Source organism: Galleria mellonella, unplaced genomic scaffold (assembly GCF_026898425.1).
Source record: "Galleria mellonella isolate WM207_F2 unplaced genomic scaffold, CSIRO_AGI_GalMel_v1 utg32, whole genome shotgun sequence".
NCBI classification, from domain to species: Eukaryota; Metazoa; Arthropoda; class Insecta; order Lepidoptera; family Pyralidae; genus Galleria; species Galleria mellonella.
The window spans coordinates 8,034,337-8,049,829 of record NW_026442075.1 but is presented as its reverse complement, the minus strand read 5'-3'; the positions used below and the strand labels follow the sequence as shown (position 1 = coordinate 8,049,829).

The 15,493-nt window shown below is 31.5% G+C and overlaps 1 protein-coding gene across 3 annotated transcripts in view; it reads right to left on the bottom strand.

Moving 5' to 3' along the window:
* Positions 1–15,033, bottom strand: part of LOC113510799 (dynein heavy chain, cytoplasmic) — a 54,393-nt gene extending 39,360 nt beyond the window's left edge. For all 3 annotated transcript variants that reach the window (XM_052896227.1, XM_052896226.1, XM_052896228.1), the window contains exons 1-29: positions 14,681–15,033; positions 14,079–14,149; positions 12,274–12,476; positions 12,030–12,167; positions 11,716–11,833; positions 11,461–11,574; positions 11,199–11,371; positions 10,999–11,119; positions 10,026–10,147; positions 9,617–9,758; positions 8,735–8,842; positions 8,529–8,634; positions 8,165–8,364; positions 7,337–7,472; positions 7,066–7,172; positions 6,743–6,906; positions 6,443–6,548; positions 5,372–5,527; positions 4,914–5,093; positions 4,452–4,595; positions 3,851–3,996; positions 3,194–3,343; positions 3,022–3,114; positions 2,379–2,593; positions 1,916–2,042; positions 1,645–1,747; positions 1,222–1,444; positions 748–1,001; positions 22–231 (exon numbers count right to left, since the gene is read on the bottom strand). In XM_052896227.1, coding sequence (XP_052752187.1) covers positions 22–231; positions 748–1,001; positions 1,222–1,444; positions 1,645–1,747; positions 1,916–2,042; positions 2,379–2,593; positions 3,022–3,114; positions 3,194–3,343; positions 3,851–3,996; positions 4,452–4,595; positions 4,914–5,093; positions 5,372–5,527; positions 6,443–6,548; positions 6,743–6,906; positions 7,066–7,172; positions 7,337–7,472; positions 8,165–8,364; positions 8,529–8,634; positions 8,735–8,842; positions 9,617–9,758; positions 10,026–10,147; positions 10,999–11,119; positions 11,199–11,371; positions 11,461–11,574; positions 11,716–11,833; positions 12,030–12,167; positions 12,274–12,476; positions 14,079–14,149; positions 14,681–14,921 — 4,371 coding nt within the window. In that variant the 5' untranslated portion in view covers positions 14,922–15,033. The remainder of the gene's footprint in view (positions 1–21; positions 232–747; positions 1,002–1,221; positions 1,445–1,644; positions 1,748–1,915; positions 2,043–2,378; positions 2,594–3,021; positions 3,115–3,193; positions 3,344–3,850; positions 3,997–4,451; positions 4,596–4,913; positions 5,094–5,371; positions 5,528–6,442; positions 6,549–6,742; positions 6,907–7,065; positions 7,173–7,336; positions 7,473–8,164; positions 8,365–8,528; positions 8,635–8,734; positions 8,843–9,616; positions 9,759–10,025; positions 10,148–10,998; positions 11,120–11,198; positions 11,372–11,460; positions 11,575–11,715; positions 11,834–12,029; positions 12,168–12,273; positions 12,477–14,078; positions 14,150–14,680) is intronic.
* Positions 15,034–15,493: the final 460 nt, after the last annotated feature.

Below are 15,493 nucleotides of genomic sequence, written 5' to 3'. Positions count from 1 at the left end.
TAAATTAATATAGGTCTGTACCTGTTTCAAGAACTCCTCTAATGCCATTTCACCTTGTGCGACAGAGACCACATCCTTGACAGTGTGCTCATTGTGCAGTAGGTCAGCGTCCCAGACCTGACCTAAGGTCAGTTCGGACAGCGACCATTCCACCTTGAGCGCGCGACACAGTTGCCGCCAATGACGCTCCTTAAGCGCGTCTGACTTCAGTTCCACTATTAGCATGTTCACCTGGATAATGTCAATTTTTATTTTCAGGGTGTAAGATATTTAAGTAACCCATCCCGTGGATGCTTACAGATAGTGTCATTAATGTCAGCCCTACAAGCGATAGCATGATCACCTAGACACTTAAAAGGAGCTAGTTTGAGACACTTTTAGGTAGCTCAGAACAGGAGCTTTTAGAATAAAATGTGGCAGACCTTAGAGGTATTATATTAGAGTGCAGCAAAAGGAATACGATAATCAGAAATTTTGTGTTTCTCATGAATAAAAGCTATTAATAAACTTAAAACATTTTTTTCAAACAAGCAATACAAATCAGCTGTGTAGGCAAATATTAGTGACAACAAATTTGATTAGTCCAAAAGATATTGTATGTGAAATGATATTATTAATTAAAAAAAATATTGCAAAAAAAAAAAAATAAATAATAAATTATTTAGTGTAATAAAGTGTTTATCTCTATAAATATAAATCAATGAACTGAAAATGTGAACAGCTTTACAGAATAACAATAAATTATACCTTTGTGTAAGACTGCAGCAATTTCCGCACATATTCATAGCTGTCGTACATTCGGAGTCGAGCCGGTAGCTCTTTGAGTTCGTTTAACATCGCTTCTAGTTGTTGCCTGAGCTTCCTAGGCTGTACGGACAGCCAAGGCTTTTCGCGGATATCATCTATTTGGGTCCATATTTTACTAAGCGAGGACCACACACCACGCAAGTCTTGCAGTTCTTCCAAAGCAACAGTCATGCGTTCATTGTTAACTGAGCTACCTGTAACAACAAATATGAATATATATTTTAAATTTTGTTGTACACTGGTAACTTTGACTAGTAAATTGTAAAGAGTAAGTCGGGTTCATGCAATGAAAGTTTTATACCAACAATTTGTTATAATAAATAATAGGTTTGACAATTTTTATTAAATTTAATGTAGATTATTAACACATAAAATTTGAACAATTTTACACAGTTTGAGAATACCAAAACTAACCTGTGTCATGTAGTTCAAGAGCTTCCTTAGCCTTTGCAACATTGTCCCTCTCGTCTTTCAGTCTGGTATACCTGGTTTCCATTGCCTGGAGCCTAGCAAGAGCATCCTCTGGCCTGGTTGAGCCGTCAGTAGGCTTACTGCGTTCCCATTCAGTGAGGAACTCTAAAGTACGAGCTTCAACTGCTTTGTCTTCGGCTACGATCTTTTGTTGAAGGGATGCAACCTAAAGTTTTTTAAATTTATGTTATAAAATATCTTACGATAACCATCAGTGCAATGTACATTGAAATATTGTGTATTAATTTAGGAAGTAATAAACCTAAAATATAATACGAAATCTTTACGTACATAAGTACAAATATAAACTAATATAGATTAATTGTTTATGAAGGTAGGTATTACAGTAACAGAAATTAAATTCACCTGGGTTTGAATGGACGAATCTTTTCTGCGCATAATTTCATTGAAAGCGCTCCATTCACCTTCAATGTTGTCAACATGAAGCCATTGTGCCGGGAACTGGAATCTACAAAATTATGTAGAATATTAATATAGTTTATACCACAAATATGCAATTTTATAAATTAGACACAAATATCGTGAAAATCATGGAATGTTAAATATAAATTGTCCTATTGTTATGGGGTTATTTACAAATTATGCGAGAAAATATTGATAAGCCAGTTTCCTTTACCTCTGCCTTTCCAAAATACGTTGGGCTTCCCTGTATATGTCAACTTGCTTCTCCCATGCTAATACTTCTCTTTTTAGTTGCTGTACGTAAGTGATTAGAGATACAGCGTCACTGGTCGATGCCGCTTCTGAGGACGAAATTGTAGAAGAATATCAAGTTTAATATGTATTAATATTAGGAAAAGGAACTAAGTGCTGATAACTTTTATTATTAAATTCATCTATGATATACATTAACTCACATTTTTTTTATATTTGGATATTAGTTCCAGAAAGAATAGATACAAATAATTATTACATAATTATGCTGAATCTCTTAATAGGCTAAGATCAATTTATAAGAGATTTCAAACAGTGAAAGTCTTCAATTCGTCAGTAGTTTTTGTGTCTCATCAATTACGAATCAAATATGTATATGTATTAGCCATCTAAGTTACGAAGTGCATAAGAGAATGTAGACTGACCGATAGTCTGCTGCTCGAGCTGGTTACGCGACTTGGCGAGCTGCGAGTGGAAGGTGACCATCTCCCCGCCGAGCAGTGCGCCGAACTTGCCAAGAACCTCCTTGTGCCAGGCATCGTACTTGAGCGCCACCTTGCTCTGGACACGGGCGAAGTCGATCACCACGGGCCCATATTCACGTCGCGTGTCCGACGTGTCGAATGTCGTGCGAGATTTCCTGAACAAGTATTGCACATATTTTTAACTTGACTATTTTGAAGAAAAAAGTTTTTTTTAGTTTGGGTGTGTGTATGTGGATCTTTAGCTCAATTTGCAGTTATAGTAGCTTGACAAATTTTAATTAAATGATGATCCTTTATGATAATTTGTGTGCTATTAATAGATTACAAATCTATGTAATCTTGATCAAAAGTTTTATCTTTAGTTTTCAAAGGGTTACAAATTTTAGAAATTTAATGTTATTAAATAATTGTTATTTTTTGTTTTGTTTGTGAATAAATAACATTATCATTATAGAATACATGATGAGGATTGTAATCTCGTATAAAAATAACAACAGTATTTGTATTGATTATTATCAATACATTAGTGCATCTAAACATAACATTTTGAATGAAAGAACAAGAATTATTTAATGTTACTAACTTGATATCATTCAGACACTTTATCCATAAGGTAATGTCTTCTCCGAGGCGACCATATAAGCTTTCTGGTTGAAGATCCCATAGAGCTTGGTATCTATTTAAAAATAAACAAAATATATTATCGAATTTGGCCTTAAATAAAACTGAAGAAATATATAATTAAGAATACATACCGTAGCCACTCGTCTACATATTCACGAACTTGTGAAATTTTTTGTTCGATGGCGTCGTATGCGTTTTCGAGCGGCGATGAACCTCCAGGGAGTTTAGTCAGCAGATTTCTATATGTAGCTGTTTGCGCACGTGCCACGCCCACTTGATACCTTTAAACAAAACATTAAAGTTTATAATTATGAATTAGATTTCAGTAGGAATTCTAGTTTAATTATGAAGTTTATTGGGCTGCCAAACACAGTAAGAATTTATATCTCAGAAGACTGTAATAATATGTGTATAAATGTTATTGTGATTATAGATGTAAGGACTATTGCAGATATGTGTGACTTTAAAATTATGTATTAGCATGAAATGAAAATTTTGATTAAAATAAATTATATCCATAACGAAGAAACAAATTCTAAGTGAATTTTTATAATAATCCTCAATTTATATTGTAGTTGACAAATCCTATCGCAAAAAGATTTTTTTATCAAAAGATACATTGATAATATAATGTGATTTCATTTGTATATTTTTTATTTAGTGCATAGAGAAGCCATTGTTTATTATTTTCCTACAATTAACATAAATTATTATAGTTTGAATTATTCGTTCCTTAAAGTATCAATACGACATAATTTTTATATTAAAATATATTAATAAAATGATACCTGGTGCTTTGGAGACGATGTTGGCTAGTGACAACTGCCTGCCACGCGAACATTTGTCGCATGAGTTGGAAGCGGGCCTCCTCCAGTGAGGGGAACAGGTACATTTGTTGGTTTGTTATACGAACCTCGTGCACTACGCGAGCAATCTGTATAGAATGATTGTGAGTAATAATATTTTTAGTAATACATTAATTTGAAGATAAGTATTTCTGTTTATTACGCTTTTATTGCTGGACTACTAATACAAATAAATATTTGTTAACAAATACAGGGTTGGACTGTTACATATTTTTTGTCCTGGCTTACAAATTAAGGTAACCTGTGTTTTGTAAGCCAGTTCCTTCCAACATACAAGAACTTGTACATACTATGTATTTGTACATGCACAATTAACAATATTAAGTTATAATTAAACATAATAAACAGGATGTAGAAAAAAGGAAATAAAGAAAAAAGAAATTAAAGTTCAACAACAGTAACAATGAAATATTTCTGTTAGATTAAATGTTTGTCAAGATGTGTAGTCTGATTGAAAAAAATTGTTCTATTCAGAATAAAAATTTTGAATATCGATAGATTGAAATGAGTTCAAGTTAATTACCTGTGGTTCACCACCTGGCTTGTGAGTGGGTTCAGCGGGCGAGTATGTATCCATTGAGAGATCCATTTCGTTACTTTTGCCTAACAATGCGGCGGTCCAGGCTTCCACTCCAGCTTGCAGGCGAGCAGCGAGGCTCTTTTCGACCTATGTGAATATATATTAAGATACTTCATAATAATTTGAGCTTGGAAATTGAAAGTATAATTTATCAACGTGAGTTGTTGATATCAAGAATTGAATGTTATAATTATCACTTAGAAATTACATTGAAAACTTTTTAAAATTTTTAGACTCGAGTCAAAATATCAAAAAATAGATTTTATGTGATTAGCTGTTTTTTTACATGAAATAATTTTTAATTTTGGATTTATAATCTACAGATAAAAATATTTAAGTTGACGATAGTAGATAGTTGACTATTATATGTTATAGTATAGTATTATATTATCTGTGATTACTAACTTCTTCGTCGAGGCGTTGCACCCACAGATGCAGGTTGCTGTACTGCCGCAGCGAAAGGTCATCGACAGCTCGCTGTAGACGGCTGAGGATGTCGGCCAGACTTTGTGCTGAGTACGGGCACGTCTCCAGAGACCGCGCATCTACTGAGATCTGTTCCTCTACTGCCAGAAGGTCCTCCACCTAATGTAATAAATATATGTCTTTTTTTCATCCCTAATTATTACTGGCTCCCAGAACTGCATAAATAACACCAATATTATTGCTTTACATTAAAATTTAATAAAAACAAAATACTTCATTACTAACTTCATTTTTATATATATATTGATAAAGGAGATGCGTAATAATAAAATAGTCTACTCTGATATTAATTAAACCTGTGTAATTTTGTATAAAGACAACTAGGTAGAGAACAATTTTAGTAACACAAGGTAGAATTGGAAATTCTTCTAGTGTACCTTTTCTTGGAAAAGCAGCACAACTTCGCTGAGTCTCTGAACATAGGGGTCCAACTTATAGGACTCCCATACAAGCGCCATGCCCTCCGACACTTGGTTCAGTACGTCGCGCCGAAGCCCAGCAACTAAAGGGATGATCGATGCCTTATCGCGGATCTAAAAAGTGTGTTTGTTAATGTTTAACTGTATAATAATTTATATACATAATAATTATATAAATACAACAATGAGTGTAAGCATATGACATAATAATTATAAAAAGGTGACAGATTATATAGATGGATGTACACTAAAGGGGAATATATATACATGTTTCATATTGTAACCCAAATGGCTATTAATACCTCTCTTTAATTTATTGCTAAGTTGGTTGCATATAATTTTTCTTGTAAAAAAAAAAAAAAAACTACATATTTCTACATCAGTAAAATAAAAGGTACTAAATATTTTTATATATTTTTTGAAACAAGTTTTAAATTGAAATTATATGAAATAAATATTCATATCACTTCACATGCATCATAAAATTTATTCATAATTTAAATTATGATGACGACTTTTTAATACAATTGGATGAATTATGTTAATTTATGTATCAAAGCAGCAATTATTTCATACATAATAATTATAAAGCGAGTATAGAACATCTTGAAAAAAAAAATGTGCAAAAAAATATGTACAAGTGGTTTTTACAATAGTTGCAGAATAATTTTAGTGAATATAGATATAAATAAAGTACATTTTTTTTTGTTTTTGTATAGTTTTAATTAATAATAATATATAAGATGACAATATGCTATTGAAATAAAAATCGTAAAGCGCGTATCGGAATCATGCAGCATTATAGTTGATCTACCTTTGTATGATTCCTATTATTTAGCTGCATAAATAAAAATGCATGTGTTAGTGATCTCACACATAGAACTTTAGTTTGTGTATTTTGTTAATAATGTTAGAATTAAGTGATCTCTTTTTATGTGCCAATATATTTTAGTGTCTATTGGTGCTCGAACACTGTGAGTTAACAATGCTTGTCAGTAAAAATGAGACTAAAAAGCCAACAGTACATACCTTCTCTAAAGTTCGCTCGTAAGTGCGTACACTTTCAATAAGAGAGATCGCAAACGGATACAGTTGATTGGCCTGGTGTGCTTTATTCACTATTGCTAGTGGTACCCTAAAATATATTTTTAAACAGTGTTAATTTATTGATTATGAAATTATTTTAACAAAAATTGATTTTTTTTATCTAATTCACGATATGGATATGTTTCAAAAATTCTTTCTAATACATCTTTCGTGAAAAAAGATTTGATTCGTATTTTTTAAAATCTGTTTTATGATTATCCTGTGAGAATATAGAAAGAATACCTGAATCCAAGATTTTTCAAATTGCGCACTTCTTTGTACAGGGTTATAATTTCGGGAAGGAAGTTTACTTTTAATTTCAGTATAGTGCCTGTTTTGCTGGATCGAGCACGCACGGATTCTATGGCAAAGATCCGCCCAGATACGCCCAAGTTACGTTGCTGCACCTAAAAAGAGATATAACTGTGATTAATAGTTCTTTTTAAAATTGCTTGTTTCAAAGTTTGTTTTAAATATTAATTTAACTATGGACCTTATGAATACTTCAAAATTCAATTCGAAATACCAAAACATGGTTTAAATATCAGTTATATGTAATGACAGACCTTGCGAGCCCAGTCATCGAATACTTCTTGAGTATCTAGTTTCAGACGAAAACTGTCACCATCAGCTTTTAGTTTTTGGCCTTCAATGTGATTCTCCCATCCTTTACCTGTACATTAATTAGCATAAAAATATTTATTAACAAATAATAATAAGCGTTTAAAAAAATATAAACATAATCCTACTTATAAACAATCAATAATTAGCTTAACATCATATCCAAATTTTTAAAGAAACTTATTTAATGATTTTAAAGAAAATAGTTTATATTACCTAGAACATCTTCAACTCTTTTCAAATAAGCCGTAAGTTGGTGATCAATTTGTTTTGCCCATATGATGGATCCGGCCACAGGTGGGAGGTCGCGCACTAGAGATAGGCGGCTGCATTTCGACTGCGGATATTGAACCTGCAAAAAATATAAATTGTTTCATATAAAAAAAAAAAAAACTTTATAACTTCCAAAAGCTATCAGCTGGAACAGAAAGCCGTCAGCAGATATACACATAGCCTGTGACGACGTTTGGCGTATAATCAGCGTTTGAGAATTAAACGGTGGTTTTATAAGGGGAGTCAATATTCATATCATAATCGTGAAGTCTCCGATAAGAGAAGCATGTGTGTAGCCCAGAACGGAGATGTGGCATGGAAGAACATGTATGGAGTGGAGGAAATATTAGAGTCTATTATTACTTCCGACAGATGTGGCTCGTTCGAGCACTCAGGTGACATGCAGTTGAACACCGGATGAGACAAATGACGCGTTTCATAATGAAATATAAAGGGCTGTAACAATGATTTATATAGTTGTGTTGATTACTGTTTATATTTGTTACATCTTCGTCAATCCTACTGTCATTGACAATATTCAACTTTAGAATTGTTACAAGCCTCACTATGAAAATAACAACTCTTCCTATATTGTAGATGTTCTGAGAACGAATTTTTGTAATGGCAACAAAAGTAATTTTTTCATGTTGGTGTGACTGTACTGTTTCGTTACCATTTATAGCTGGAAGTGACACCCTCAAAGAAAAATTTTTATTTTCCTGAATAGGCTTTACAATGTGTGTGGCAATTAAAATTATAAACATAAATTACCTTGAATTTCTCGTGCAAAGCCTCAATATCATCTTTTACTCGCTGTATGAGTTGCGTCTGGTACTCGCGGATGGCACCGCGGATGTGCGGCCGCACGAACAACGCATTGAATCGAGAGAAGATACGGAACATCTCGTTGGCGTTCTTGGCGGTTCCGAGTTGGTCACGAAGGTGAGCCGTGATACGAGTCTCTACACGATCTAACGGACAAATTTGGTTATGAGAATTAATAACTATTTTTTATTTTTATGTTCGTTTTCCATTAAAAATTATTACATAAAAAATGTTTCCATAATAATAAAAATAATTATTATACAGTGTATTTAATAAGTAAAAAGTATATTATAAGATGTGGTATACTTACCAATTCTATCCTCATAACGACGCACAGCAGCTTCCCAAGCATCACATCCTTCACGAGAGATGTCTAAACAATCTACTTCTTTTACATTTTCATATGCCAGGTTCACCTGAAATAATAATGAACATGTGATATCCAAGGCTTTCTTAATATGTATTATATAATAAAAAAGTTACAACCAAATCAAATATTAATAATGATCTACAAACCTCAGCGATTGCGTTAGCATCAGCGGCATCCATAGGTAACGAGTGCGGTTGAGCTGGCTCACCACCGGCGCCTGTTTCTGTAGCTACATTGGCACGTGGACGTAGCACCTATTTTTTTTTTTTATTATTAACAAAGTAGACAACGAAAAAAGAGTGAAAATTGTAAATATATTTGATAAATAAAGAAAGAAATAATTAGAATGAGAATGAGTCATTCTACTTTTAGCAGACATTCTTTTACTTCCTTCTGACCTTCTTTCAATATAAATGTTTATTACGATTATTGTTTCATTTTTCCATGTATTTTTACAGACTTTTTAACAATCATTACCAGAGAGAGACTTTGTACAAAAGTCGTTAGCTTGTATACTTCTGTCCCATTCGTGTTTCAACCATAAAGCAGTTGTGTTTGCATGGCTGTGTTTCGGTTTGAAGGATGGGATATGCCGTGAATTTACAGGGTACAGAGGAATAACACCTGAGTCCTCAGGAATGGCAACGCATGGGGGGTATCATGGGCGAAACAGTATACTCTGTTATGTCCATGGTACTGCTCATGTCTATAGGTGACGATTACCACTTTCCATCAGGTGGGCCGTCAGCTTGTTTGCCATTCTAAGTTGTATAAAAAAAATCATCAATAATCAAAAACAAAAACACAAGACTAGCAACTTGTTAAAAAACATTTGTTAAATCCAATTCTATTTTATACTTTTTTCGTACATAGTGCATTAGTGTACATACATAAAACTCACTAGCCTTCCATATAATAATAAATGTTATAATTAGTTTTTGATATAATAATATTTACTTTTCGAAATAACGGTTGATATGAGAAATCAACAATGAGATACTATTATTACCCTAATAATATTATCTCACCCTAAGCATGACAGTGCGCAGTTGTTCGTGGTGTCGTCTGAATCTGCGCATGTGCTCCATGCGCGCTTGCAATCGCTTGTGGGACGGTGAAACGCGCCATACCATTTTAAGGTGTTCATCGCGCTTTTTCTTCACAATATCGCTGTACATAAAAAACATATTAAATATATAAAAAATAAAATCAAATATAAAAGATAAACCTATAATAATACTGTCAATATTTTGTAATTTCATTTCAAATTATGAATTAACTCGACAGAAAGATATAAACCACTTTAATAGTCAAAATTAGTGTATAATACATTGTAATGTTTTCTATTTATATATTATTAATTATATCTATTATAGTTAATTGCTTAATGTTAGATGATTTAATATTATCAAAATTAAATTAATAAAAGCAACATACCGTAATAACCCTTGTAGTTTTTCATATTCATCATCCCAACAAGAGAACACTTCAAAACATTGTGTCATAACTCGCTCAAAGTCCTCAAAAGGAATATGCATCAGACGACGAGTTCCGAGGACCTAAATAAATAAGAAATAGAACGTGTCAATTAAAAATATTGGGATTGACGAGATTAAAGTGAAAATGGCACTCTTCTAAGGCTAGGTCTCATTTGCAATTAGTATTGGTAATTAACAAAAAAAGAAAAAAAGATTTGTTATTGTTGAATAGTAATTATTGTACGTCATACTGTATTGTATTTATTTATGTTGACTTTACTCACATTTTTAAGTTTGGGGAAGTCAAGCTAAGAAGGAAGTTTCGAGATTTGAATATTGACTTTGGAATTAGTTGGACATCCCCAAACTTAAAAAATGTGAGTAAATTTTTCTATATTAAGTCTCTTAACGTGTCCTAACCAAACCATTAAGATGAAATGCCACCTTATTTCTTCATTTGTTTCTACTAACTATAGAAAAAATCATATCTCTAGCGTGCAAGCAATGATTTTAATAAAATATTTAGTATTTAGATTAAAAATTTAGATTTAATTCTAAGATAGAATCCGCAAGTCGTGTACTGAGTCAGTGATTCTTTAATGGTTCGTTTTTGGAAGTGTGATTTCAACTTTTTGTTTTGCATAACTGCCTACCTATAATGTTGTTATTCTAAGTTTAATTTAGTTGATTGTATTAGTGATGCCATGTGCATTAGTTAAATCTCAATTTTATTTGTGAAAATTTGTAATTGGCTTTATGTCATAACTGTTTTTTTTTATTAGATTCATTCTTTATTTAAAAGTAGCGCGCGTAGCTGAAGGTTGTAGGCCTTGGAAGTAGACTGCCTTCGTCTGTTTTTAAACTCAATAGATTCTATAAAATATTAACAGCCACTGTATGTAAAAACCTTAAAATGTGACAAAAAATCATACCTTTAATAGTTGTTGTCCAAGATCACGGGAGATAGCTTCGACGAGTCTTAGCCCTCGTTGGATGGGGTATTTTGTAGAGCGAATTTTGCGAAGATGAGAGAAAATTTGTTGCACTGCTAACCTGTAAATTTTAGTTTAGCTTGTTTTTATTTATATGTATTTAAAATAACATTTTCAACATGTTTTAAAATATATTTTACCTTATTCTCTCAAGTTCAGTAGCACTGAGAAGGTCATTTATTGGGAAATCTTTCATGAGAGGGTTGTAGTCTGAGACAGTTGCAAGTGCTTGTTTTAAGCCAGTATCTGTGTCAAAGGACACAGTGGCATGGAAACGTTTGCCATACTTCAGAATCTCTAAGGTAAGAGCCACCTGGAAACATAAAAAAAAATATTAAAAAAAGTTATATATTTTTATTATTTGAGATTATTACTTTTATTTTTATTATAAAAAATCCAAACCTCAATGCTCTCTCGTTTTTCTTGGATGCGATGAAGTGCTCTTTCCAAATTGAGCCAAAATGATATTTCCTGGAGAGCTGTGCCATTGGAAGGGTCGCGATCCAGTTTGGTGACCTTGTAAATAACAACAAAAAAATATATAAGTAGGGGGAAAGGGATTGTTAGCAATGGAGTTTGACAGCCCTATTGCTTGCAATATTAGTAATTGGGTTTTTATATTTTACTAAATACAATAAAAAAAAATATATTTTATACCTTTTGTATTTCTTTAATCCACCTATTGACACCATTTTGTAGCTGGTTAAGGAATGTAGAATCTTCAACTTTATCACCAAAGTCAGCCACGCGAGGCTTACGTCCTTCATCTGCAGCTCTGTCAAACAATATGTATAAAAATTATTTTTTAATTTCAATACTTGACAAGATTTGTTGATAGACTTCTACTATTCCATATGCCTTTTGAAGGTTATTTAAAAATATCTTAAATAGACCTAGAAAAATAGCTTAACTACGTAAATAAAAAGATATTCAATTTTTATTATATTTTTAGATTAATGAGAATGTTTTACCGCTTGATAACAGCTGCGACTAAAGGATGTACAGGTAGTGTAATCTCCGGGATGTCTATGTTCTGCTGCAGATGTAAAAGACCCATCTCCAGCTCTGCAATCTTCTTTTCAACAGATGGTGCCATTTTGTCTCCATCCCTGATTGATAAATATATATATATAGATATACATATGATTATATATATATTTAGTCTCAAAATTATAATTTTAGAATGATATAGTGATAGGCAAGTATAGAACTAACCTGTCAGCTCTACCACTTTCCTTGACATAACTCTTGAAAAAAGGTGCCATGGTCTTGCTAATAAAAGCATGAAGTGTCTCGTAAGGTGAGCCATCAGATAGATTGATGAGGCGTAACTGGCTGTGTATAGACTTGTCAGCTTCTATAACAGCTCCACGTTTGATACACACAAAAGCTGCCACACGTGGAGATGTGAAGTGCACCTGTTTGTAGTAAGTTTAAGAATTAAAAATAGAGATGGGTTTAATTTGAAAATGTAGGGATTTAATACACTGTTTCCATGTTCAATTGATGTTTGTGGCTTCGATCCTTGCACAATACAGATATTTATATTCATGATGATAAATATATTGATCTATGAGTTTTAATATATTTATTTGAATGATATAATCTACAATAGCTGTTATTTTTGTTAAAGAATGTTACTATTAGATTTGAATGTTTGTTTTGTAAAGCATGTTTTTTTATTAAGATTCTGCATAAATATTTATGAGGAAAGTAGAAGAAATATCTAGTATAACTCATTAGAAGCTAGAGATTGCTGTATAATAAGGTTGAATAAAAATGTTAGAACTGCTTATGATTATTCTTGTATAAATATTTTTAATTAAATAATAAATTTAAGGAATCCATTGATGATTTTTTATATGTGTTAAGACACAGAACTAATTTTAAAATAATAATACAATATAATTTAATTAAATAAATATAAACAATTTAAAATAATAAAAATGTTAGGTATTACTATTTACTAATGAGTTAATCATGAGAGTTATATTTTTTATTATTTGCTTCACCTTTACATTTAAAGTATGATACAGTATGAATATTTATATTGCATACATTTGTGTCATTTAAGGCTGTATGGGTGGACTCATGAACATTCTTATTTTACATGACTAGAATTATAAGTACTAAAAAGCAATTTGTGTATGAGTCAGCAGAAGATAAAATAGTTTCAACTCTGCACCAAATAAGGAGTTACAGTAATGAATTCAATTATAATATTTTAATGTTTTCAAAATTAAAATGTTAAATCACAGAAACACTTGTTTTATTTTGGATAGGTACATGGCAGTGGAATTTAGTGTAATCAATGTGGAATAAAAACTTTTACTATATTTTGGAGTAATTATCCATAAATGAAGTTCCAATTATCAAATACTGTTATAAATATTAACATATGAAATACAATAATTTTAACAATTTGAGTGGTGTGTTATTAACACCAAAGAGAATATAAAATGTAACCATTCATTATGTGTAATTGTTATTAACATTATATGAGTTCATGAACATTTCTAATTCTTCTTTTCTGATTAATGTAAAAAAAAAATTAAATAAACATTGTGATAAATCTATACTTATAATAAATCTGTAGAGAGGTCAATTCTGTACATGAAATATATTTCCAAAATAACTATCAGGGGTTGATTAGTGATCGATACTGATGCCAAAAATGCAATCAGTAAAATTTTTTTGTCTGTATGTTCGTTATAGAAACAAAAACTACTCAACGGATTTTAAAGAAACTTGGTACAATTATTCTTCATACTCTTGGGTAGGATATAGTATACTTTTCATCACGCTACGATCAATAGGAGCAGAGCAGTGAAGGGAAATGTGTCTGTTACATCAAAACCACTGAACCGTGAGGAAGGACATAGGCATATTTTATATATTACATATTTTACGAAAAATTACAGAAAAGCAGACGAAGTTGTGGGCAACAGCTAGTATTAAATATAAATATGTAATGATAGTGTTCAAATTATTAGTTGGATTCTGTATTTTTGTGTAATTACCTCATTACTGATTTGATAAGTAACAGCTTCTTTCTCTTCTTCACCTTCTGTTGGCTGTTCATTGTCATCTTCTATAACAAAATTTTACATATTTAAAATATGAAATTGAGGTCTAAGAAATTTATAATACACTGTATAATATGGATATAAATATAGCATAGTTTTAAATAAATACACCTCTACAGCTATTCCTGTACTAAACAGTTTTGTTATACTATCATGTATATGATTAATTAATAGATTAGAATTTTAACTTCAGCTTTATAAGTAGACAGATTGGTCTAAATACAATAGAGTAAATTGCTTCATAAAAAAGTGACATAAAATATAGGTTCATAATATGAACAGTTTATTACAACCTATATCTACGACTTCGTCAAGTTACCTCTTACAATATTCTTTAGGGTGAAAAGGGGTGAAATGAGGGGTAGTTATAAAAGAACTACTCTTCCTTTCCTTTCGAATTTTTATCTATAAATTTGATGACAAATAATACGAATTGTGTATTTTTCATTATGTGGGTCACCATTTATTTATTATATCTAATATAATATAAATTTTTTTTAACCGTAATGTTACCTATCAGATAAAGGGGTAATTACCTTTGGACGAAAATCGCTGCACGTACAATGAAGAAACTTGTGGATCACAGACGAATTTTCGAATGCAGTCTTGATTCACTTTATCGTCGAGTGCAGCATTTAATGCCGGTGGAACGATGTCATCTTCAGGTAAAAGTACCGTTGCTGCGCGGCGTAAGTAATTTGCAAAATCTTGAAAATCAACTACGACTACATTTTGAGCCTCAGGAGTATTTTCACTCCCATCTAGGGAGTCTCCCATGATGTTTTACGGGAGTAGACGTTTTCTTATAAGAATCAATAATTAATATTGCGGTAAAATTACTGCAACTAAAGAGAAGGGAAATTGATACCTAATTTGACAAGTAAAGCAAAAATGACGGCACAAGACAGATGACGCATCGTTCAGTGTTGCAATAAATAAAAATATTCATCCTAGTTTACTAGTTTAGCCGTTAGTATACTTTAATGTATAAGTTTAGTATTTGTTGTAATTTAAAATCTGATTATTCTTAAATACTATAATACTAAATGTATATTTATACTGTAAATAATTATACAATACTTTGAATATTCATTTCTTTTATTGTGTTGATATTTCTATATGCAATCAGGAGATTGAGGAGTACCACAGGAACATAAGTACGATATAACTAGTCTGGGCATAAATACTGTTATATATATTTTTTCTTTTTTCAACTTTTTAATTATTTTGAATTTGGAACACGTTTATTATTTTAAAAATTTCTTTTGATTTCGGGCCATTTCACGTATTTTTTCATGTTCATTATCAAATTACAATATGGAATGGGGTGTTAAAGAAAATAGCACATT